The sequence below is a fragment of the Penaeus vannamei genome, chromosome 20 (assembly GCF_042767895.1).
Source record: "Penaeus vannamei isolate JL-2024 chromosome 20, ASM4276789v1, whole genome shotgun sequence".
NCBI classification, from domain to species: Eukaryota; Metazoa; Arthropoda; class Malacostraca; order Decapoda; family Penaeidae; genus Penaeus; species Penaeus vannamei.
The window spans coordinates 3,346,461-3,371,460 of record NC_091568.1 but is presented as its reverse complement, the minus strand read 5'-3'; the positions used below and the strand labels follow the sequence as shown (position 1 = coordinate 3,371,460).

Here is a 25,000-nt window from a genome sequence, read left to right as displayed (position 1 = left end):
CAGATAAAAAAGAAACAGATATCAGTACATACTTCTTAATCAGCAAAATATTCACAAATCACAAGCAGGCATAAATGTAATGCTAACATACACAAGTTGGCCGCCACGATATATAAAAGCAATTTACCAATTCACAACATAATTCCGTAACTTTCGTCGCGGCTGTCACGTCAAGTCAAGTCAAGTCAAGTCAAGTCATCGCTGCATTGGACATCACCAAGTCATCAATGTTCATGAATCACAAACTGAAATATGAGAGAGAGAGAGAGAGAGAGAGAGAGAGAGAGAGAGAGAGAGAGAGAGAGAGAGAGAGAGAGAGAGAGAGAGAGAGAGAGAAGCGAAGTGGGCGAATGTGAACAGACAAATAGACACATCAATAGGAAGGCGGACAGACAGACAATCATAAAGGAGCGAGCCCGCGTCAACAAGCTGCTGGTTCCCCGGGCACTGGAGGCCAAGCAACGGCGCCTCGACCGTGACGGAGGCATCCCGACGCCGCCGCCCTGTCCTGCCACGTCATCCCCGCCGGCAATAACTTGATAACTGGAGCGAGCGAGAGAGAGAGAGAGAGAGAGAGAGAGAGAGAGAGAGAGAGAGAGAGAGAGAGAGAGAGAGAGAGAGAGAGAGAGAGAGAGAGAGAGAGAGAGAGAGAGAAAATGAGAGAGAGAGAGAGAAAATGAGAGAGAGAAAGAGAGAAAGCCGACCTTGTCACGCCGACGACGCCCACCAGCCCGCCCGCCCGCCCGCACGAAAAGAGACAACCCCCTTCTCCACGCCCGCCCATGCCGACGTAGAAGTATGCCACGCTCTTGCCGCAACTCGTCCCGAACGCGCGGGGCTCGGCTGATCATCGGCAACCCTCAAGTCTAAGTGTTTGGGTTCATGCGGGCGAACCGTGACCTCCAAACCGCCAAACAGCTCTGTCAAACCCCGACTCTCAAATTCAAAGCCCACTCGAGCGCTAAAACACACACACACACACTCGGACCCCGAGCGATGAAGGAAGGGGGCGGGAGGAGGGCTGGAAGAGCAGTTGAAAACAAGGGAGGTATAGAATGTATATATATATGTATGTATGTATATATATATATATATATATATATATATATATATATATATATATATATATATATATATGCATGTATGTATGTATAAGTGATATATAAATATATACATCTATATATACGAATATATATACATATATGTATGTATACACACACACGATATATAAATATATATATATATATATATATATATATTATATATATATATCATATACATTATATATATTATATACATTATATATATATATTATATATATTATATATATATTTATATATTATATATATTTATATATTATATATATTTATATATTATATATATTTATATTATATATATTTATATATATATTATATATATATTTATATATATATTATATATATATTTATATATTATATATATTTATATATTATATATATTTATATTATATATATTTATATATATATATTATATATATATTATATATATATATATATTATACATATATATATTATATATATATTATATATATACATCTAAATATGAATATATTTACATATATAAATATCTACAAACAAACATACATACACCCACTCACAAAGAGAGAGAGAGAGAGAGAGAGAGAGAGAGAGAGAGAGAGAGAGAGAGAGAGAGAGAGAGAGAGAGAGAGAGAGAGAGAGAGAGAGAGAGAGAGGAAAAATGTGAGATGAGTGAGATTAAGATAGCCAAGAGAAAGATAGAGAGAAAGAAAGCGAGTAACAGACACACGTGCGCCATCACGGGCTATTCGCCGCGGTGACCACAACCCCCCCATACCCCTCCCCCCCTCCCCCTCCCCCCGGGCCTCGGATGCCTCTCCAACCGGAATCCGCCCGGCCAAAAGGTACTCATTGTTCCCCCGTTTATACCGTTTGTTTGTGGAGCGTCTTGGGCGCAACCGCTCGTTGGGCCTTCCACGAACTGCGCCGAAGGATCCGCTCGCGCTAGATCCATTTTTTTTTTTTTTTTTTTTTTTTTTATCCTATTTCCCTTCAACGGCAGAGAGAGAGAGAGAGAGAGAGAGAGAGAGAGAGAGAGAGAGAGAGAGAGAGAGAGAGAGAGAGAGAGAGAGAGAGAGAGAGAGAGAGAGAGAGACAGACAGAGAATGAAAGTCGACCTGTCACGCCCACGACGCGCCCACCAGCCCGCTCGCACGAAAAGAGACAACCCCCCTCCTTCTCCAACGCCCGCCCACTAACTTTCTTCGCCTACCTGCTCGTTTCCCTCTCTCGGCCTCACCTTCAACGACCTGCTTATCACTCGTTTCCCCTCGACGCATCGACGCAAGCCTTCAAACCACCTATTTCGTATCCCCGTGACCTCTAACCGTAAACTAACAGCTCGTTTACCCCTTAGAGCCAAACATTCAACGATCTGCTTATCACTCGTTTCCCCTCGACGCAAACCCTCAACTACCGATTACGTTTCCCCTCGACGTTAAAGGTTTCAACGAACTGCTCGTTAACCCCTTGGCGACAAACCTTCAAGTAACTACTCATTTACTCCTTAAGAGCCTCACCTTCAACGATCTGCTTATCACTCGTTTCCCCTCGACGCAAACCCTCAACTACCGATTACGTTTCCCCTCGACGTTCAAGGTTTCAACGAACTGCTCGTTAACCCCTTGGCGACAAACCTTCAAGTAACTACTCGTTTACCCCTTAAGAGCCAAACCTTCAACTACCTGCTCGTTTCCCCTTCGGTGCCAAACATCAACTTTCCCCTCAGCTTTAAACCTTCCCAGTAATCCCTCATCAATAAACATAACCACTCCAACAATCCTGCCAGAACTCGCTCCCGTCCTTCGTTCCTCCGTTCCTTCCTCGTATGGTCTTCTCCCCTCGAATCCTCGCCTCTCTCCCTTCCTCTTCTCTCTCTCTCTCTCCTCCCCCTTATCCAGGCTTCCAAACGTCCCTTCCCCGCCTTGCCTTCTTGCTGCGGCCATTAGCGACCATTAACCATCATTAACCACCATTTGCCGTAGTTACGCGCGGCGACAGGCAAACGGCAGCGCTGACAAAGGAACGCATACACGCACCATTTGGGACGCTGTCATATGCTGTAGTCAGCCCTAGCCCGGAACACTTGCCGAAAAGTGGAAGGGAGGAAGGGAGGAAGGGAGGAACGAGGGAGACAGCGAAGAGAGGTGGGGGAGAGAGAGGGAAAGGGAGGGGGAGAGTTAGAGCAGGAAGGAGGGGGCGAATACATACATGTATATATATATATATATATATATATATATATATATATATATATATACATATATATATATATATATATATATATATATATATTGAAGAGAGTTATAGGGAAAAAGCGAGCACAGGAGTTGGAACTCAGAAAGAGAAAAAGAAAGGAGAGAGAGAAGGGAAAAAAGAGGCGAAAGCACAACGGACGTGTAACGACAGAGTTGTCCGAGGCTGGGACACCGGAACGCCGCCGCCGCCCGCCGCCCCCGCCGCCTCCCCCGGCCCTCGAAGCCAATAACTGCACCGGGGGGCGTAGCGGAGGGAACGAGCGGCTCCTCGCGCGGGATGACGCGACTGTCACAACAAACAATCGAGTCGCCACGCAGATGCAGCAGAACAGAATGCGAAAGATTCTGCTCTTCTCTTTCTTTTGTTTCAACGCAGCTTGGCCAAGACGACATTTTTCCCCCCCCTCCCATGCGCGTGAATAATCGATGAATTATCCATTTCCTTTTGAGAAGCCGTCATCGGAGTGTGCCTTTTGCGACGCATTTACTGCCATTTTCTGATTCACCTTCTCCTGCGATCTAATTAGGAGGACAGTCAAACGAGCTGTTGGGTGGGAAACGGGGACTAGCAAGGCAGTGGAGAAGAAATGGAAAGGAGGAGAGTATGGAGGGGAGAGGAGAGAAGAATCGAGGAGAGGAAAGGAGAGAAAAGGAGGCGAGAGGGGAGCTAAGATATCACAACAAAGAGAAGAGAGGAGAACAGAACAGAGAAACAGTCAAAAGAGAGAGAGAGAGAGAGAGAGAGAGAGAGCGAGAGCGAGAGCGAGAGAGAGAGAGAGAGAGAGAGAGAGAGAGAGAGAGAAAAGGGAAGAGGTAGAGGGGGCAAAATCCCCAAGAAGCGCACGTATGGCAAAGCAACGTTGGAAAGACGACAAGCCTCTGGCAGGAGCGGATGGGTATTGACCATGGATAATACCCCCACACCAGCTGTTGCATGCTCCCTCCTTTTCTCGGCTCCTTGCTCCCTTCCTCAATCCTTCGTCTCTCACTCTCTTCTCTCATTTGTTGGCTCCTTATTCCCTTATTCACCCTTTCCCCACTCCTTCCTCTCTCACTCTCTTCTCTCCTTTCTCTGTTTCTTTCTCCCTACCTCTCTCCCTCTCTTCAATCCCTTCCTCACTCCTTCCTCTCTCCCACTTTTCTCTCCTTTCTCGGCTCCTTGCTTTCTTCCTCGCTCCTCTGTCCCTGAGCTCCTCTCCCTTCTCCCCCCTCCACCTCCTCCTCCTAAGCTGCTCTATTCACCCACCCTTCATCCTATATTGCACTACCTATATTCATCCTTTCATCCCTTCACAACACCTACCCCCTCTCCCCAGGTCCCCTGAAATCGGGTCCTTAATCTTTCTTTCCTTACCCTCCCACTCTACCTCCCTCCCTCCCCTATATCTCCCTCCTTTATCCCTCTCTCCCTCCCTTCCTTCCTCCTCTTCCTCTCTTCCTCTCTCCCTCTCCCTCCTCCCTCCTCTCACCCTCTACTCCCTCCTCTCTCCCTCACTTTGGCGTACCACACGCTCCCTACCCCATTACTAACACCGCGCCAGCCTTACACTCGCTTCCTCTCGCTTTCCACCACCACCACACCTTTAAAACGACTCCCCCCTCCCACAGCCCGCCATTCCGCCCCCTAACTTGCCCCCTCCCCCTCCATAACCTCCTCAAACCACGCGCTGCTCTCTCCCTCCCCCTCCCTCTCTCTCCCTTTCCCTATCCCTTTCTCTTTATTTCCCTTTCCATTTCCCTCTCCTTCTCTCTCTCCCTGCCCCTCTCCTTCTCCCCTTCTCCCTAACCTTCTCTCTCTCGCGCAGGAGTTTAAAAACACAGAAGGTAAATATGTCGACCTGTTAAAGTTCTCCCTGGTAAATATTTGGCGATGTGACCAATGTAAAACGTAATAGCAAGATCATAAAATAAGACCAACGCGGACGCCATAACAAACGCGCGCACACACGCACGCACGCTCGCACGCACACACGCACGCACGCTCGCACGCACGCACGCTCGCACACACACACACACACACACACACACACACACACACACACAGGAAACGAACCGACCGGCGAAATAAGGGCGGAAGTTGGAAAATTCGAAGAAGAAAAAAAAAAACAATACGAGAGAAAGTAACGCCGACAGGGTAGAGAAAATGCGATTAAGATTATTACAGAAGAAAACAAAAGGAGCGTGGGGAAAACAGAGTTAGAAGGAGAGCAGGAAGTACCCGAGAGTGAAAGGGTAAGAGGGAGCGGAGGGGGGAGGGGAAGGGGAAGGGGAGGGGGGAAAGAGGGGGAGAGAAAGAGAAAATAGGGAAACAAGAGAAAGTGAATAGAAAAAATAATGTGTGTGTGTGTGTGTGTGTGTGTGTGTGTGTGTGTGTGTGTGTGTGTGTGTGTGTGTGTGTGTGTGTGGAGAGAGAGAGAGAGAGAGCGAGAGAGAGAGAGAGAGAAGAGGAGAGAGAGAGGAGAGAGAGAGAGAGAGAGAGAGAGGGGGGGGGATCAGAGAGAGAGCGGGGGGGGGGGGACACAATCTAAGGAGCAGGAAGTAGATGTATCTCAGCCCCCGCAGCCCCTCTTCCTCCTCCAGCGCAAGTTCAGCGCCGCCTCTTCCCATTCCCCCTCCTCCCTCTCTCTCTCCCTCCCTCCCTCCTCCTTCACGCCCCCACCTCTCCTCCTCCCCGAGATGTTGCAGGATGAGGATGAGGCTGCTGCCGCCGGCCCGAGGGGGGGGGGGGGGCGGCCAGCGCCGTAAATCGACACCGCATCTTTAACCGTCAGATTTAGGGGGCCAGGCCATCGCGCGTCGCCGCCTCGCCATTACGGCCTCCTCCTTCGATTTAAAAATATATAAAAAGGATAAAAATTAAAAAAAATAAAGAAAGAAATATAAAAAAGAGAACATAAATTAAATAAAAAAGAAATAAATCGAAAAGGGGGAAAAAAAACTCCCATGCTACACCCTGACCCCAGACCGGCGGCCAATAAGGGAAAGCGAAAACGAAACACAGTTACCAATAATCGCCCTCCTCTCTCCCCCCCCCCCCTTCCCCCTCCTTCCCCTCACCGATAAAAACAAAAACAAACGAACAAAAAGAAAAACACCGGACTTTCCTCACTTCCAGGCATTGTTTTTCTCCCCCCCTCCCTCCTACCTTCCCGTCGCCCCAATGCACAGTTAACCTACTTCGCCAAGAAATACAAGCGTTAACTATAGAAAACCGAGACCCCCCCCTAAATAGAAATCAATAAAAACGAAAAAAAAAATACAAAGAAAGACAAATACAAAACATGAACGAAAAGGAACAAAAACAAAAATAAAAAAATCAAGAAAACCTGGAATTCACCGTAAATGTTCCAACGCGAGCGGGCGGCTCCCTCCTGCCAGAAATTCACTCAAAGTCGAGAAGCGAAATTCAAGCACTCGGCCGAGGAGCTACTTTGCAAAACAAGGATGCTTGCAAAAGGCACGCGACCCACTCCAGGCGACGAAGGGGGCGCTGAAGGGGCTCCCCCACGCGCCCGGCCTTGTTCTCTTGCTTCCTTTTCCTATAACGCCTTCCCCTGTTTTCTTGCATCCTCACATAACACCCCCTGTTCTCTTGCTTCCTCCTAATGGCACCCCCTCTTCTATTTCTGCCTCTCCTCCTGAAACACCTTTCCCCTATTCTCTTACTCTTCCTACCAGAACACCTTCCCTTACTCTCTTCCTTCCTCCTATAACACCTTCCCTATTCCCTTCCTTCCTTCCTTCCTTCCTTCACAACAGCTCCCCGCGTTCCCTCCTCCCCGTCCTTCTCCCTCTCTCCCCCTCCCCACCCGTAGCCCCACCGCCCTCCCCGCGAGAAAGTCTCCCAGGCAACGGAAGAATCAACCTCAGTCCTGACGACGAGGGACGCCGCTGCAGCGCAAGCACCGGCCCCGTCGCTCTGCTGCATCATGCACCTCCGTCAGGCTCGGGCATTGGGGAGGGAGTGGAACACGGACAAGAGAGGGAAAATTAGAAATACAGGGGAGAACGTGGGGATGAGATAGGGGGTGAGTGTCGAGGGGAGGGGAGGGGAGGGGAGGGGAGGGGAGGGGAGGGGTGGGGAGGGGAGGGGAGGGAAGGGGAGGGAAGGGAAGGGAAGGGAAGGGAAGGGAAGGGAAGGGAGGGAAGGGGAAGAGAAAGGAAAATGAAGGAGAAAGTCAAGGGAGGGCAGGTGGAAAGGAGGGGAAAAAGAGATGAGAAGAGAGAGGAGAGAGGAGCACAGAAAGAACAGAGAACATTGTGGAGAGAGGAGAGGGAACGACAGGCACGAACAGGTGTGCGCCCCGACAAGTGCGACTAGCCCTCCATCCGAGCACCAGCCCCTCGCCCCGCGGCCCGGGAGCACACACTGAATGGCAGGAAACGAGCTGTACGCTAGACGGCGCGCCGAGAGGGTTCGCGAGAGGTTTTACGGGTTACTGCAGTGTTCCCAGCTGACCCGCCCCGCCCTTGAGACAACCCGTCGTAGGTGTCATGTTCGGCCGGTCTCGCGTTCCCTGTTGCGTCATCGCGGGGCCTCGCCATGTACCAACAGCCTCAACGCAAGGTCACACTTGCAACCTTTACCAACAACAACATGCTTTTGTCTTCGTTGCTCGGGACGCAAACACTCGTTAGCAAAATAGATTCCCAGGCACTCGGATGCCTATAAATACACGCGGACGAGACACGGCATTCCCGAAGCCAAGTCGAGTGAGAAGAGAAAGCCCAAGCGTCATCGTTCTTATAAGCATCGCCGACGCACGAATCGGGCACATAATGATTGCGTCACCGAGCATTCCACGCTGGCTCACATACAACATCCCTACTTGTACCTGGCATCGTCACGCATCTGTTGGCAAGGCGCTGCGGGACCAGCTTAGCATACTTGACAGTGCCACCAACAAATCCTGGCACCGGGCCTGCTATGCCAGACGTCCGGGCGGGTTCACACCTAATAGTATCCCGTGTATTTCGAGTGCCATTAACAACCCGTACTATATCGCGGCACTAGGAATAGGCACCGGCGCGCCAGCGAATAATATTTACGCCATCTACGGAGTCTCTTGGGGCACCGCCACCTCAGCCACCGCCACCTGTAGTACCACCTGTAGCCTCGCGCTGCTGCACCTCGCTCACCTTGACCTTTCCCGGGACACAGCGCCCAAAGACCGTAATTAGCCATACATCTAGAGGCTGGCACGACCTCCTGCAAAGGGCCGATGTCATGCTTACGGAACCAGGAACGCACATCGCCGCACTGGCAGGAAACCACCGTATAAGCGGCAACAACAACAAATAAAAACATTCATTCAACGGCTGTTTCATCCTTCAACAAACCCACCTGCTGTGTTTTTTCCTTCATACTATTGCATCGCACACGCCAAAACAACCTATCGCTATTCTGTCCTATCAGCACCAATACTTCCCCATCCTACCGGTCTTCCCCAAAATACCACCACCCTTCCCCCTATTTACCGCAGGTGCCTCTCTACTCCTGATCCCACCTCAGATCCTAATTACCGGGAATAACGACCTTTGTGTCTCTCTCTCTCTCTCTCTCTCTCTCTCTCTCTCTCTCTCTCTCTCTCTCTCTCTCTCTCTCTCTCTCTCTCTCTCTCTCTCTCTCTCTCTCTCTCTCTCTCTCTCTCTCTCTCTCCTATATTGTCTTTCAGTCTCTGCCCCCCCTCCTTTCCCCCTCTTTCTTTCTTCCTCTCTCCTATATTGTCTTTCGGTCTCTGCCCCCCTTCCTTCCCTCTCTTTCTTTCTTTCTTTCTTTCTCTCTCTCTCTCTCTCCATCCTCGCAGCGGCTGATGCAGAGACGAGCGTGGCAAGCAGGCAGACAAGGATCCACGTTACGACACGCACTCCCTTATCACTTCCTCTTCCGTGATAAGGTTTCCCGGTGAAAGTACGCGTGGAAGGACGGAGGGATGGAGCAACGTCAGGAGGGGGGAAAGTGACGGGTGGAGGGAGGGGGGATGCAAAAGGACGAAGCAAAGAGCTGATAAAGAAGACTGGAGGTTCTTAGACACAGATGCGCGTGGAAAGATTCTCAAGGCGTGAGACGCGCGTGCTCGCCCGCGGAAAGGGAGAGCCTGATAGGGAAAGACGGATGGGAAATTGAAGAATAGAGAAAGAGAAAGATAGCGGATGATTGAGAGGGATAGCTAGGGAGTGAGAATGAGAGAAAACGGGGGGGATGGGGGGGAAGGAAGGAAGGGGGGAGGGAGAGGGAGAGAGAGAAGAATGAGAATATCGTGAGTGATAACAGGAAGTCTCAACGATGGTTACAACTCTCTCTCAGCATCAGCACCTCCACTATATCGGCTACGCGTCACCTCCGTGCCGCCATCGCTCCCGCTCCCACTCCTCCTCCTCCACCATCACCTCCCCCTCCTCTTCTTCCTCCTCCACCTCCTCCTCCTCCTCCTCCTCCATCTCCACCTCCACCTCCTCCTCCATCTCCAACTCCACCTCCTCCTCCATCTCCACCTCCTCCTCCATCTCCACCTCCTCCTCCATCTCCACCTCCACCTCCTCCTCCACCTCCACCTCCATCACCTCCCTGCTCCTCCAGCGTACACATTCCTCTCGTGGCTTCGCGGATTATCGACCTTTCACCTTCTTCGGTCCGTGGGGCTTTATTGCACTTAGATTTTAATATATCACGAATCACTGACGCCGCGTCCTTTGTACTTCTTTCTCTCGTCGGGGTTTCGCCCTTCGCTGCCAGTCGTCATTTTGGGCCTGGGCGGCTTTTCTCGAAGGGAGGGAAAGAAGGGAGAGAGAAAGGTGGCTGAGGGAAGAGGGGGGGAGTGGAGGGGGGGGGGGGAGAAAGATCATAGGATCGACACAAAAGAGAAAGAGAGAAGTGGTGGAGATGAGGGAGGGAGGTAGGGAGTGGGAATGATAAGAAGAAAGGGGGGAGAGGAGAGAGGAAGGGAGGGGGAGGAGGAGGAGGAGGAGGAGGAGGAGGAAGAGGAGGAGGAGGAGGAGGAAGAGGAGAAGGAGAAGGAGAAGGAGAGGGAGGGAGGGAGGGAGAGAGAGAGAGAGAGAGAGAGAGAGAGAGAGAGAGAGAGAGAGCGAGAGAGAGAGAGAGAGAGAGAGAGAGAGAGAGAGAGAGAGAGAGAGAGAGAGAGAGAGAGAGAGAGAGAGAGAGAGAGAGAGAGAGAGAGAGAGAGAGTGAGAGTGAGAGAGAGAGAGAGAGAGAGAGAGAGAGAGAGAGAGAGAGAGAGAAACACACAACTATTTCTCTTCACCATACCTGATGCTTCATCCACGCACAATTACAATCCGGTGAGTGTGTAGCACAAATGAAAAGCCGTATGTACACACAGTCCCTTCTTCGTACAGATCCTTCTCTGGGAGCACACACATGCGCCCAAAATACCCGTCCGATCAGTTGAATATACACCTCACAAAGTAATGAAAGACGCCCGTGCAAGATGGAGAAGAAGGGAGGCAGGAAAAAAGGAAGAAAGGAGAGGCGGGTGAAGCGTCGCTGAAAATGAAAGCGTGAAGCGGCGCTGAACACCGAACGGCACAGACCGCCCTGTTCAACGACGCGGGTCACATCACAGCACAGAAGCGAAGCGAGAAACTTACCCAGGGTGGGTTGTACCAGGGCTTGTGGAAGCGCGCGGGACCGTGTTGGAGGTGGACCTTGTGGGAGTGTGGGCGTGGCTCGGGCATGGTGGGCGGCGCGGGCGTGGGGCCTGGTGGACCCCGGGTGGCGGCCAGCATCAGCACTCGCAGCGGCCCCCCAGCACACCTGGCAACACTCGCTTGCTTGCTGGCAGCCCACCTGGTGCAAGTGACAGGTGGTAACAGGTGGAGCTCACCAGTGTCACCTCAAAGCCCCCGCCTGCCTGGCACTACCTCTGGCACCCGAAGCTCTCTTGCGCTGGCACCGCAGGCGACCGCGGTCCCCTTCCCCTGCGAGCAAAACTCCCGTGTTCCGCTGTTTCCTGGACCTTTTATCTCGTTATCCGCGCGAGGGCCAGCATCCTCCGCGCCGAGTGAGGGGGACGAGCGCCGCTCTGGCACTCACGCGTCTCTCACACTGGGTCACTCGCGGCACTTGTCACATGACAGTCGCGCCCGCTCCGCTCGGCTTGTGCCTCGTTGCTTTTGACATATGCTCAAGTACACTTAACACTAAATATCACAGCTCAAGTGTTTTTTTCTCTCTCTTTTCTAACACATCGCCTGGAAATCATAACAAAAATACAATTTTCAAATTCGAAAGCAATAACGCACAGCACCCCCTTCCCCCTTCCCCCTTCCCCCCTCCATGCAACCACAGCCCATAAATCGCCACCCCGCTCCCTCCCCGCTTCCACCCCCACCTCAGCAAACGGCCGACCGGCACTAGCGTGGACTGAACCGTTGTCACTCCCGAGCCCGGCCGACGCAACACGTCCCCGCCCACCGCCCGCCCTTCCCGCCGCCCACCGCCCGCCCTTCCCGCCGCCCACGACCGACAGGCAGCCTCTCTTGGTGCGAAGGATCCGCCGATCTATGGGGCCGCTGCCTTAGGGGTGGAGGCGGATGGAGTAACGAAACTCCGCCTGCGACTCCCTCCACCAGCCCATGTGGATGGCGGGTGGGGGAGGAGAGGGGAGGGAGGGAGGAGAGGAAAGACAGGGAAGGGAGGGGGAGGAGAGGGAAGGGTGGGGAGGGAGAGGGAGAGGGAGGGGGAGGGGGAGGGGGAGAGGAGAGGGGGAGGGGAGAGGAGAGGGAAGGGAGGGGGAGGAGAGGGAAGGGAGGGGGAGGAGAGGGAAGGGAGGGGGAGGAGAGGGAAGGGAGGGGGAGGGTAGGAGGGGAGGGCAAGAGAATGAAGGGAGGGGGTGGGGGAGGGCGGTGTAACAGTGTGCGATGACGTCATCCGCCAACGACTGCAGCATTCGCGGTGACAACGCACACGCAGGCTCGCAGACGCCTTCGGATCACGGGACGCCACGCGAGAAATGCGTGTGAAGGAAACGTAAGAAAAAAAAACTGCACATCGACCCGAGGAAAAGAAAAAGAAAAAAGAAATAGAAAAAAAACGCTAACGCACAGGACGAGAAGCACGTGGAGAGAGACCAATGACGGGCTGGTAGCGTGCACGGACGACTGGTTACACGAGCTCCACCCCTTCTCTCCTTCCCTCCCCCGCCCTCCCCCTTCCCATCAACACCCGAGTTGAACGCCCTCCCTCCCCCTCCCCTCCCCCTCTCACCCCTCCCATCTCTAACGTCTACCCCGTCATCAAGGGATGACTCAGCGCGGCATCAATCCCCCGACCAAGAGCGACAGAGCAATGCGTCAGGAATCCTCCACCCCTCCTCCCTCCTCCTCCTCCTCTCCTACCACCATCTTATCGGTATCATCGCTATCGTTATCAAAGCCTTTTCCCTTCCCAGAACCGCCGTCGTCGTCACCATCGCCTCCGCTCACCCGCTCGCTCGCTCGCCCGCCACTTCCCTCCTGCGATTCCCCGCTGACACACCTGTACAGCGCTTGCCCGCCCACACCCGCCCGCACACTTGCCTCCGCTTTCCAGGCGGGGCTCCGACCGCCGCTGTCCTCTCCCGTCCCGACCCCCTCGCCGCCCGACGAGTGAACCCTTCGAGCCATCCCCGGAAGACACGGGAAAGGAGGACCCCCAAAGCCTTGCGCATAACGCTCGACGGCGATGACGTTCCGGCGGCATTCACACCTCCACCCGCACTTTTCCTCAAATCCAACCTTCCTTCCCCGCCCATATTTCCCCCCCACCACACCTTCCCTCCACGGCCCAAGAGCCCCTTAACCCCCCCCCCCACCTCCTCCTCCCGACGACCCCCTCACCACACCCCACGCACTCAACCCCTGCACCACCGTTACTAGGCAACAGCAGATGTGAAGGCGAAAACATTCGGCTGTTCCTCCCCTCGCGAACGGAGCGGCCAAACAGGGGAAAAACACGCTCTGGAGACTTCGTGAAGTTCCCAATCCACTTGTCTTTTTCTTCAATTCATCATTCTACCTTCCTTCATTCTTTCTCCTTCCATGCGAGTCGCGGACGCCTCCCCCGTGCCGGCTCGATCCCCTGGAGCTCGCCCGTTCGCCCCATCCATCGCCGAATCCACGGAGCCTTCAACCTAAAATCTTGTCATGAGTCATGCGAAGAAACCATGGCCAGGCTGCGGCTTTGACTGCTATTCGTTTGCGTTCTATTCCCGTTTTTTTTAACTGCCATTCTTAGCTTATTCCTCGCTATGCCTCCCCCGCTCTCGCTGGTGATAAAAAGTCACCACCTGTCCCCATTCCGCCCTCAAGCTCGGGGAAACCACAACGTAAACAAAGGAGACACCGGGAAGGTGCACGTGTCAAAATTCTCGAGAAACGGCACCGCATCGGATGAGAAGGCGTCACACCTCCCTCCTCCTCCTCCCCTCCTCTGTCAGTCTCCCGGTCCCTCCTTCCCTAATTCTACTAAGATATGCCGAACCTGTTCCGTTTACCTGCCTGTCTCCCCCCCCCCCCCCTTTCCATCCCGCCCTCCTTTCCCCATCTATGTCAGCCATCACTGCCATTGTGTTATTAGATTTCACAAGCACGTTCGACCTCCCTTTACAACGTGACAATAATGGTGTACTCCCGTAGTAACCACCTACAGGTATGCGAGATCACATGAGCTGGAGGCAGAAAAGGGAGGAAGACAAAAGGTAGAGAGGAGGAGCGAAGGAGAAAAGAAGGCATAACAGGAAGCTAAGGAGGAAGAAGGAACAAAGGTAGGGAGAGGGAGAAAAGAAAGGAAGGAAGGAAGAAAAGAAAAAATTCAGAACTGCGCAGAAAGAGCACCACCACAATGCTCTAATCACCGCGCCGTCTCCCTCCAGTGCCCCCTTTTTAAGCCAACATTAGCTCTGCGATTACACAATCTCGATAGAAAATTCATTATCTCTATTCCACTCTTGAGGCGAGCTCTCCCGGGGAGGTAACGCGTCCCCACCGTGTGACTCATACAGGTTATCAACTCGCTGTAACGGCACTCTTATCGCGCGGCCAGCTACCAGTTACTCCTTTGTTTACAAGTGCCAGGACATCCTGTTTTGAACATACTAACAGGCAAAAAGTAAATAAATAAATTAAAAATGAACTATAGATAAAACAGGGGACTTTTTTCACTTTATACACAAACAAAACGTTTCTCCTGACTCAGAAGCGTGCGTGACGCCGTTCGTGTTTTTTTTTCCCACGAAATCAAGACCTATCGAGCTCCCGTGACGGTCCATCGGAGTACAGAGGCGGTTTCGACGTCTATTTTTAACCCTACGGAAGATTACAAAGTGGAGGTCTGGTCTTACATCTGCTCTCGTCTCGCCTTCAACATTTATTTTCCCTTCCCTCCTCTTTCGTCAACATCCTCCTCCCTCCTCTCTTTCGCTCCCTCGGTGACACGCATCGAAATCCCATGTTATTCACGGACAGAACAGCGTGCAACGAGGCAGCAACTAACATCGAGCCATCAGATACTCGTTTCGTGTGCGTTTACGAGCTACGCCATATGCTTCGCTCCCCAACCTCCAAAAAGGACCGCAAACCTATACTAAAACACCCCTACATCACCCATTCTGCATCCCTTCTGCCAAAAATACCCCCAGGACCTCTTCCATTTACCCCTCACTCCACCCGAAAAAAGAACACAGACCTTTCCCTCTCCCTCTCCCTCCTCCTCCTCCTCCTCCTCTCTGTCTCTGTCTCTCTCTCTTATTCTATTTTATTTCATTTTCTCCCTCTATATACACGCCCCTCTTCCTCTCCCTACCTCCATACCTCCTCCTCCTCCTCCTCCTCCCACTCTTTCTCTCTCTCTCTCTGTCTCTCTCTGCTATTCTACTCCTCCTACTCTCTCTCTCTCTCTCTCTCTGTTATTCTATTTCATTTCATTTCAATTTCTCCCTCTATACACGCCCCTCTCCCTCTCCCTCTCCCTCTCCCTCTCCCTCTCTCTTTCCCTCTCCCTCTCTCTCTTCCGATGCGGAGCGATTCCCTCTTAAAGGCGGGAATCAATGACGCCTCGAGACAGCAGAACGTCACCTCCGCCGCCACTCCGGGAGGCAAACAAAGGGCGGGGGAAACGGCGAAGGGGAAGAAAAACAGTCGCGAGCCGGAGTTACGGCGCGAATGAAGGAGGACGAGGAGGAGGAGGAGGGAGAGAAAGAAGAACGGAGCGAATGAAAGAGGAGGAGGAGGAAGAAAGGCGCAAATGAAGGAGGAGGAGGAGGAGGAGGAGGAGGAGGAGATGGAGGAGGAGGAGATGGAGGAGGAGGAGGAGGAGGAGGAGGAGATGGAGGAGGAGGAGGAGGAGGAGGAGGAGGAAGAAGAAGAAGAAGAAGAACGGCGCGAATGAAGAAGGCAGAGGGAGAAGAAGGGCGCAAATGAAGGAGAAAGAACATGAAGAAAAAAAAAAAAGTCATTCGCATTCTTCCAAGAATATACTATACTGGAAAAAATGCCAATAAAAAAATAAAAATAAATAATAAGCGTTAAGAATGACTTTGATAATAAACTTCAGGGATGTGGAACTCGAAAGTCGGCGAATACTTCATATATGTACCTATGAATAAGTGCCGCAGATTAAAGTCCCAGGCTCACCAGGTCGGCGACATGTGACGGTGTGACTCTCACGAAAATAGAGTGCATATCTTAACGCTATCGTTCCCATCGCCCTCCCTTCACTCTCTCTCTCTCTCTCACTCACTATATATATATATATATATATATATATATATATATATATATATATATATATATATATATATATATATATAGATATATATACATATACATATATATACATATACATATATATATACATATACATACATATACATATATATACATATACATATATATATACATATACATATATACATATACATATATATATATACATATATATACACATACATATATATACATATACATATATATATACATTTATATATACATATACATAAACATGTGTGTGTGTGTGTGTGTGTGTGTGTGTGTGTGTGTGTGTGTGTGTGTGTGTGTGTGTGTGTGTGTGTGTGTGTGTGTGTGTATGTGTGTGTATGTATGTGTATGTATGTGTATGTATGTGTATGTATGTATATGTATGTATACGTATATGTATATGTATATGTATATGTATATGTATATGTATATGTATATGTATATATATATATATTATATAAATTTATAAATACATACATAGACACACACAAACACACAAACACACACACACAAACACACACACACACACATATATATATATATATATATATATATATATATATATATATATATATATATAATTTGAAAAATGCTGAAAAAATCCCCACATGGGTCAAGCGACCTCCATTTCCAGCAGCGAAAGGCTATTCCCACAGCGGCCTCCCACACGGCCTGCCCAGGGAGTCTCTGGCGCCCTAAAACAGTGCCCGACGCCCACGCCCCCTCCCCCCAAGGCGCCCATGCACCTGCAACAGAACAAAACGAGACAAAGGCGTCATCACGCGTCCGTATTGATTAGGCGGCGGGCGGTGCAACATGCCCTCCCGCGTCCGGCACTTGGGAGGCGCTCGCACGACCGCCCCTGCGCTCCTCGTTTCCCTTCGGGGCCTCCGAGCCTCGTGCCCTCGAATCACGCCCCCGCCCTTCACACTCGCTCGTTCGCCCGCCCGCGACGGCCGTTCACGCCCGCCGCTCGCCACGGTCCTCCAACCTCTTCCTCCCTCCCTCCCTCCCCCCACCCGTCCACCCCCACCCCACCCAAGTGCCTCGGAAACGCCCGCCAGCGCCACCGACAGACTAACCTTCCTCTTCTCCCGTCGACACTTGCCTGCGAACGATTCTTAAAACGAGAGATGACGCAAATGAACCGCCGCCGCCGCCCGTAACACTCGGCGGCCCCGCAATCGATGCGAGTCTGCGTCACACTAGGTCACGGGCGGTTAGATATTCGCGGAATGAAAAGAGCGGGCCGCCCTTTTTCCCCGGCGTCCCTCCACAGGAAAGATATGGCTTTTAGAAGGAATGAATGCGATGTTGCGCTCAACAATACCTTTACTAACAGCCTTCATCCAGCTCCCATGAACCGCTCATCGGCTCCTCCTACTCTACCTCCCTTTCCCTCTTTCTCGCTTCTCCTCCGTCACCATTTCTTCTTCCTCCTCCTCCTCCTATTCCTCTTATTCTTCCCTTTCCTATTATTCCTCCTCCTCTTCTCCCTCCCCCCTCTTACCCCTCCTCCTCTTCCTATTTCCCCCTACCTTCCTTTCTACCCCCCAGCCCTTCCTCTTTCCTCCCTCCCCCTCCCCATCCCCACCACCTCCTCTACCTTCTTCCACCTCCCCCTCTTCGCTACCTCGCGCACCCCCCCCCCCCTCCAGGACCTTCCATTAGCCCGCTCCGCCGTTACTCACGATCAAGCCACGGCGACATGAGCGTAAAGCCCGCCCCCCTATCCCCCGGGGGACCTCAAGGAGAAACAACGTAAGGCAGACCCCCCCCCACCTCCCCCTCCAGCCCCACCCCACCCTCCGAGATCGCTCCGACGAAGGATCCGGGAAGTGCGGACGGGCGCGGCAATGAGGGGGGGGGGGGGAGATCTCCGCAAAGGAGGCGAAGGAGACCCGAGGAGGGGAGCGACGGCGGAAGAGAGATAACCATTCAAAACAGAAGAAAGGGAGGAGAGGGGAGTACAATTGGATTAAATGAGAGATAGGAGAGCGGGAATGGAGGATACGGGTCGGAACTGGAAGAGAGGGGGAGGGAGAGGGGGAAGGGGAGGGAGAGGGAAGGGAAGAGAGAGCTGGAGGGAGGGGGAGAGGGAGTGAGAGGGGGAGGGGGAGGCGAGAGGAGAAGGGAGAGGGAGAGGGGGAGGGAGAGAGAGGGAAGGTGGAGAGAGGGGGGAGAGAGGGAGAGGGAGAGGGAGAGGGGGAGAGGGAGGGAGGGAGAGAGGGAGGGAGAGAGAGAGAGAGAGAGAGAGAGAGAGAGAGAGAGAGAGAGAGAGAGAGAGAGAGAGAGAGAGAGAGAGAGAGAGAGAGGGGGGGGGGGAGAGGGGAGGGGAGGGGGAGAGGGAGAGGGAGAAGGAGAGCAGGAGAGGGGACACGGGGTAGAGGCGGGGGCGGGGGAGGCGATGGGCATCTTGCAATTCGCACGCCACTTTCACTCTTTTTTACACCACGTCCGCCAACCCCATTCACATGCTGAAGGAGCCGCGCGTAGGAGCGATCAAAGGACATCCAGGAGATTCATTCTCTCTCTCTCGCCCCTACCCCGTCTTTCTTTCTTCCTTTCTTTCCTTCTCCCTTTCTCTTTTCTCTTTTCTCTTTCTGTCTCTCTCTCTTTCTCTTCGCCCCACCGGTGAGCACGGCCTGGGAGCCGCCATTAGCGTGGGCTCTTCCAGCCGTGAGCCGTCATTAAAGGGAGCGCAAACACACGAGGGCTGAACGACTCCTGAGAACGGGCGAGGTCGTGTGAGTCTCTGCCTGCGAGTCGGACGGCAACGGCCAAGGAATGACCTCTCTAAAGCGATCGCACGAACGTCCTTAGCCGAGCGAGAAAGACATCCTAGCAAGCGGCATCCTATCCAACCCGGCCTTCGCCGTCCTACGCGTCCTACAGGTGTACGGGTCATCTGTCTCCCGAGGCGTCCATCCCCGTCCGTTCGAAAGGCCAAGCCCGGGTGCTCCGGTCGTGGGCGCCGGGTGTGCGGGCGGGCATGCGCTCCGCGGTGCCCACAGGTCCCGTCGAACGCCTCCCACCTTCCTCATATATTTATACACTCGTCGCCTTATTGGTCGTGGCGTGATTGCCATCTTCCCTGACGCGGCTCTCGTCTTTCGCCCCCTTCATGTCATCCACCGCGGCCACTCCTCCCTCGGCAGTCACACGCGCCAGGCCTCGGTCCCTCCCATGCCCTCACTTCCTAGAGAAATCGCCTCTACCACAGAATCCTTCGCTTTGCTTCACATCTTCTGCCCGGTCCATCGTAAAATTAAGTAGCTCTTCCGGGTGCTTAAGATCCCTGGTGTTATGTCCCGTCCTCCTACGGCGAAAACAACCATTTGTTTCACTTTCCCTCTGTTTTACGGCTGCTCCGACCCTCGCACCCACTGGGATAACACGCCGTAACTATGCAATTCATCCGTATCCCCCCTACCTCCCCATCCCTCCCTCCCTCCCTACTTCCCTCCATTTCTCTCTCTCTCTCTCTCTCTCTCTCTCTCTCTCTCTCTCTCTCTCTCTCTCTCTCTCTCTCTCTCTCTCTCTCCGCCCCCAACCGAACAAACACGATCACATTCCAGTCTCTTTGTCAGACACTGGATATGACTCACGTGGAAGCTCGACCATCTACCACTGCACAGCGGCCGCCACCTCAACCCAAACACACACGCACAATCGCCACTCACCGCGAAAATATTCTGTTCTCCGGCACTCACCGCGGAAATATCCTGTTCTCCATTGCTAAGCACTCAAAACTTCTTTCAAGGTGAGTGAGTGAGTGAGTGAGTGAGTGAGTGAGAGAGAGAGAGAGAGAGAGAGAGAGAGAGAGAGAGAGAGAGAGAGAGAGAGAGAGAGAGAGAGAGAGAGAGAGAGAGAGAGAGACAGACAGACAGAGCGAGAGAAAAGAACATAGAAAACCACAACCAACGAACATCGCCCCAACAAAACGCTCGCTTTTCCACGCGTCTCCCAAGGCCGAAAGTATGAGAAAAAAAAAAGAGAAAAACCCGGCAGGATACACCCTTTCCCCGGCGCCCTTTCTCGTCGAACGCCCTCAGCCTCTCCCTCCTTACGGTATCCGCTCCACGCACGCCCCTCTCCGAGACCTTGGCATCCCCGGCTCGCAGCGCGGCCGAGTGGGCGGATGGCGCTGTCCGGTGAGTCAAGGGAAGAACGGAGAGAGAGCCGCAGCCGGCGTGGTTACCTTGACAGCGCGGGTGGCGTGTGGGCGGCGCGGGCGTGATGAAGGTGAGAGCGGCGAGGAGCGAGCGGGAGGCGGCCGCGATATCATGGCGCGAGCGAAGATGCATTATGTGGATCATACCGGCATGCAATTAATCCATTAAAAAATATGCATATCCCCCCGCCCGCGAATAACTCAATTAAGAGCTTGATTAAACTCCATGCCATTCTCATTCCGCATTCCGACGCCTGTTTCTCGGTCTCTCTCTCTCTCTCTCTCTCTGTCTTTCTCGTTCTCTCTCCCGCCCTCCCTCCCTCTCCTGGAAACACGGGCGTCACGCGAACGCCACTCCCAGAGACGAGGGCCTTATGAGGGAGATCGCGTCACACCCAATCCCAGAACAATGTCGCCGGACGCATGCCATGTCACGCCCAATCAAGGACGACAAAGTTCCTGGCCGTCCTTTCCACGTCGTCTCCCCCGTCAGCCCGAGACAGACAGACAGACAGACAGGAGAGAGGGAGAGAGAGAGGGAGAGAGAGAGGGAGAGAGAGAGAGAGAGAGAGAGAGAGAGAGAGAGAGAGAGAGAGAGAGAGAGAGAGAGAGAGAGAGAGAGAGAGAGAGAGAAAGTGATAATGTATGTGTGAGTGTGAGTGTGTGAGAGTATGAGTGTGTGTGTGAAGGGACCGATTCCCACCTCCTTTCCCCCTCCTCCTCCTCCTCTCTGTCCTTCCCGCCACCCTCTCATTCCGCCCCTCGCCCCTCCACCGCCCACTCACCCCAATCACACCCGCGATCGTGTTCAATTTCCCTTCCACCGTGATTACGCTCCTCGCCGACCCAGCTCGCCGCCCGTGTGTCCTTCGCGCCGCTCTCCTTCCCCGGAGTCCTTCGCCTCGGTCCCTCATCCTCTTAAGCCCTATTTATTGCCACCTTTGCCCTATGATGGTCATGAGACGGCAATCGCACCTGGGATGGAAGAATATTAATCCTATATATCCTATAACTGTTCCCTCGAGCTTAATTCGCAGTAGAATCTGTAATGGAAGGTAATTTGACGTTAGGGCGACATTAGCAAGCAACTATGAACTCATTACATATAAGCTGCCCTCTTTAGCATACAATGCGTTACCGCAATCGCTACTGATATTGCCGTGGCGTTGGCTGATCTACGGCTCCGGCATGGCGACCCTCACACCGAGCCTTTTCTCCCCTGGAACCATCTCTCTCCCTCCAACTCCGCTTCGCTCCCACGGCCGACGGCGAAAGGAGCCCGACGCACATCGCGGGGTTGGCCTCTCGTGACAGCCCCCCTTCCCAAAATCCGAGGTCAAAGACGTACACAAGTACATGTAAATAAACACCGACGACATCCCAAACACCCCGTGACCCAATTCCCTGCCGCAGACAATGACTCCCGCAGGCAGCCTCGAAGCCGCTGCTACGCCGACGCCGCCGACGCTTCTTAACGAACCCTCTCTCTCCCTCCCTCCCTTTCTCTGTCTCTCTCTCTCTCTCTCTTTCTCTCCCTCCCTGTTCAGCGCGATTCCCGGGGCAGAGGGGATTCCGCTGCGGGCCGCATTAGAGAGGCTTCTCCGTATTAAGCAAAACGGTAATGACAATCAATTAGGACGTATTCCAAAACCCCTTGAAAGCATATTACGGGGCGACCAAATTCCGCTCAGGGGAAGGACGCCCCCGAACCAGCCCGGGATTCAAGCTGCCACGGCCATCGGCGCTCTCCTTAGAACACGTCGCCAAGTTAACTAAAGTGTACGGAGGAGGGGAAGAAGGGGAAGAAGGGGAAGGAGGGGGAGGGGAAGGAGAGGAGAGGAGGGGGAGGGGAGGGGAGAGAGGGAGGGGAGAGAGGGAGGAGGAGGAGGGGGAGGGGAGGGGAGGGGAGGGGAGGGGAGGGGAGGGGAGAGAAGGAAGAGACTGAGAGGGGGGTGAGGGAGAGGAAGATGGGGACGAAGGAGATGGAAAAGGAAAAAGACGAGAGAGACGGAGATGGGGATGAGGGAGAACTGGGAGAGGGAGATACTAACTTACATCTAATCTTCCTCCCTCGATGCTGTGCCTCTATTTCCTCTTCCTCCTCTGTGTTCCTCCCTTCCTCCCACCTTCCTTCCCTTCCTTCCTTCCTCTCATCCGGTCCCCCGACACCTCCGCAGAGTCAATATCGGCCCCAGACGTGGTACCGCATCATCTCCCTATCCCCCAGCCAGCCTGCCTCGCTCGCGGCCCTCCTTCCCTCCCTCCGCCTCCTCCTCCCTTCCCTCCACTCCTCTTCCCCTTTCCCCTCCCCTTTAAACCCCATCACAACCCCCACATCCATTCCCACCCCTTCCCCCTCCCCTTGCACCCCATTTCCATCCTCATCCCCCTCCCTCTCGCACCCCACCCATTAGCCTTCCCTCCCCTTCCCCCATGAATCCCACCCCCAACCTCATCCTCCCTTCCCTCTCCCCCCACCACCCCATCCCTCCCCCCCTTTCCCCCCATGCACCCCACCCTCGCCGCCCCGCCCGAATCTGTTAATGTCCTTGATTAATCCGAGGGTCAATGCTCAGGCGCTCACCTTGGCATCTGTGCGTAACGTAAGGACCGAAGGGATACACTCTTGTGTACTTCTCTGCATATTCACGGCAGGTCGGAAATACGTACGAGTTGAGAAGGAGTTTGTGATGAGATACAGAGATAAAGATAAAAATATATTTATAGACACCGGTATAGATAAATAGCTAGCTAGATAGGTTGGGGGAGGGAGAGGGAGAGGGAGAGGGAGAGGGAGAGGAAGAGGGAGGGGGAGAGAGGGAGAGAGGGAGGGAGGGAGGGAGGGAGGGAGGGAGGGAGGAGGAGGGAGGAGGGAGGGAGGGAGGGAGGGAGCGAGGGAGGGAGGGAGAGAGAGAGAGAGAGAGAGAGAGAGAGAGAGAGAGCGAGAGAGAGAGAGAGAGAGAGAGAGAGAGAGAGAGAGAGAGAGAGAGAGGGGGGGGGGGATGAACCGTGTTCAGAGCATTCCTCGCTTAAAGGGAATGTTATCAAAGCTTGTTTTTTAATCGTGACAGTAAAAACATTAAATATTAGCGATATTTCCACCGGGCTCCATTTGCGCAATTACTCGAGAGAACATTCGCTTCCATCGCCATTTCGGAGCAGTGAGCAGTGTCGATAAGGCCGACAGTTTCGCCCCGTCCGCTTAATTACGAATTCAGCCAAAACTGACACCTAATTATTCACACGGCCGACTCAACTAACTGACAACGGCGCGGCGGCGGTCGTCGGCATTCGGAAACGAAACGGACGACGGATGCCTCGACTCGGGAGGAGCCGAACAGCTGGGCCAAATGACTTCCATATAAGTCGAGGGAATGTCGCTCTGATCGGGCCCGTTGCGGCGTCCGATACGAGCGCCCGGCGATTTCGGGGCCTGGACACCACCCCGACCCGCGCCGTCCATGCTCGATGCCACCCCGACGTCCACAGTCGCCAGAGGACACCAAAGGGGAAGGAAAAGCGCCGCGTGACATCTCCGCGATGGCAGTGGTGTGCCGCCGCTATCGACAATTTCCCGTGCTAATGACGACGCCGACCCGTCCAGGATGTCACAAAGTAAAACACCCATTAACCATAATTAATTTTTCATTTTTTTACTCTTCTAAATCAAGCGTTTCGCAGGTCTCGCTCGCTATTACTGCCAGCCAACCGGGGCGCGTAAATTTCAATAACGGGACCGAGCGGCTGAGCCAGTTTATAATGATGTCAAGAGAGTTTACAATTAAAAGCCCCGGAGAAACCTCTCGTTCTGCGATCGATGCCACGAGGCTGCACCCCCCTCCCTCCTGTCACAGTTTCTCTCATGACAGGTGCAGCTGGTGAGAGCAGCGAGGCGCGACTTGGCTCTGAGTCATAGAGGCCGCTCATCTCGCTCTACGCTCGTCTGCTCTCGATATGACAGGCTATCAGTCTGGTAGTTGACGGATTACTCCATCGGCAAAATGGTTCGAGTGTAAACAAACGCGTATGGGGAGGCTTTCTGAACAAATGTGACGATACGAACGGACTTCGCAATCAGGCACAAACGCTGACCAACGACATCGAGGCATCGAAATAACTACTGAACTGCGCGAATATAATCCGTCAACAATCTGGTAAGTGACTGGACCTGCCATTGAAAATCAGACAGAACTTCCAGCGCGACAGAGTCTAAAGGTCCTGCGTGCCGCCGCATTTCCAAAATCCTGCCAATCTACTCCCGAAGTGTATGTCTCACTGCCAATGTCTACCGTATTCTCCATCTCATTCAAACCGATCTAACATCAAGACGAACAGAGAAATGAACTCTATCTCACCCCCATTCCTTAAATAAAACATTAGGAGTCCCCCGCGGCGAAGACAAAAAAAAAAAAAAAAAAAAAAAAAATCTGAGCACTTCTGGTTCCCTAGTCCTAAGAACACTTCTCTCTAATTCCTGCCTTGGCTCGGGGTCTCCTCACGACGCGCTCCTTTGATCTAGCCAGTCTCCACATCGAGCTCTTTTGTCCCCGCCTCTCCGCAACGCGTCCTTGGGAGAGGCCTGCGCGTCCTACTACAAAAATAGGACTAACCTGTACGACTCGTACCATCAAACTTTATTCGCGAGATAATATCAATGGCAATCAATGGTGCATTCGATGGATGCAGCGCGGTACAGAACGGCAAAAGATCTGGACCTCCACCTCTTCGAAACCTGCCTC

At 53.0% G+C, this 25,000-nt stretch overlaps 1 protein-coding gene across 50 annotated transcripts in view; it reads right to left on the bottom strand.

Annotated features, from left to right (window-relative positions):
* The window catches only part of LOC113821134 (MAP/microtubule affinity-regulating kinase 3), a 143,464-nt gene that overhangs the window by 65,699 nt on the left and 52,765 nt on the right, over nt 1-25,000 (bottom strand). For 35 of the 50 annotated variants that reach the window (XR_011399317.1, XR_011399319.1, XR_011399318.1 and 32 more), the window contains exon 2: nt 10,943-11,545. The exons of the other annotated variants lie outside the window; for them this stretch is intronic. Coding sequence is in view for 26 of the 35 variants with exons in the window: in XM_070134729.1 (XP_069990830.1) it covers nt 10,943-11,080 (138 nt within the window). In the remaining 9 variants the exon portion in view is untranslated. The remainder of the gene's footprint in view (nt 1-10,942; nt 11,546-25,000) is intronic. 50 annotated transcript variants of the gene reach the window in all.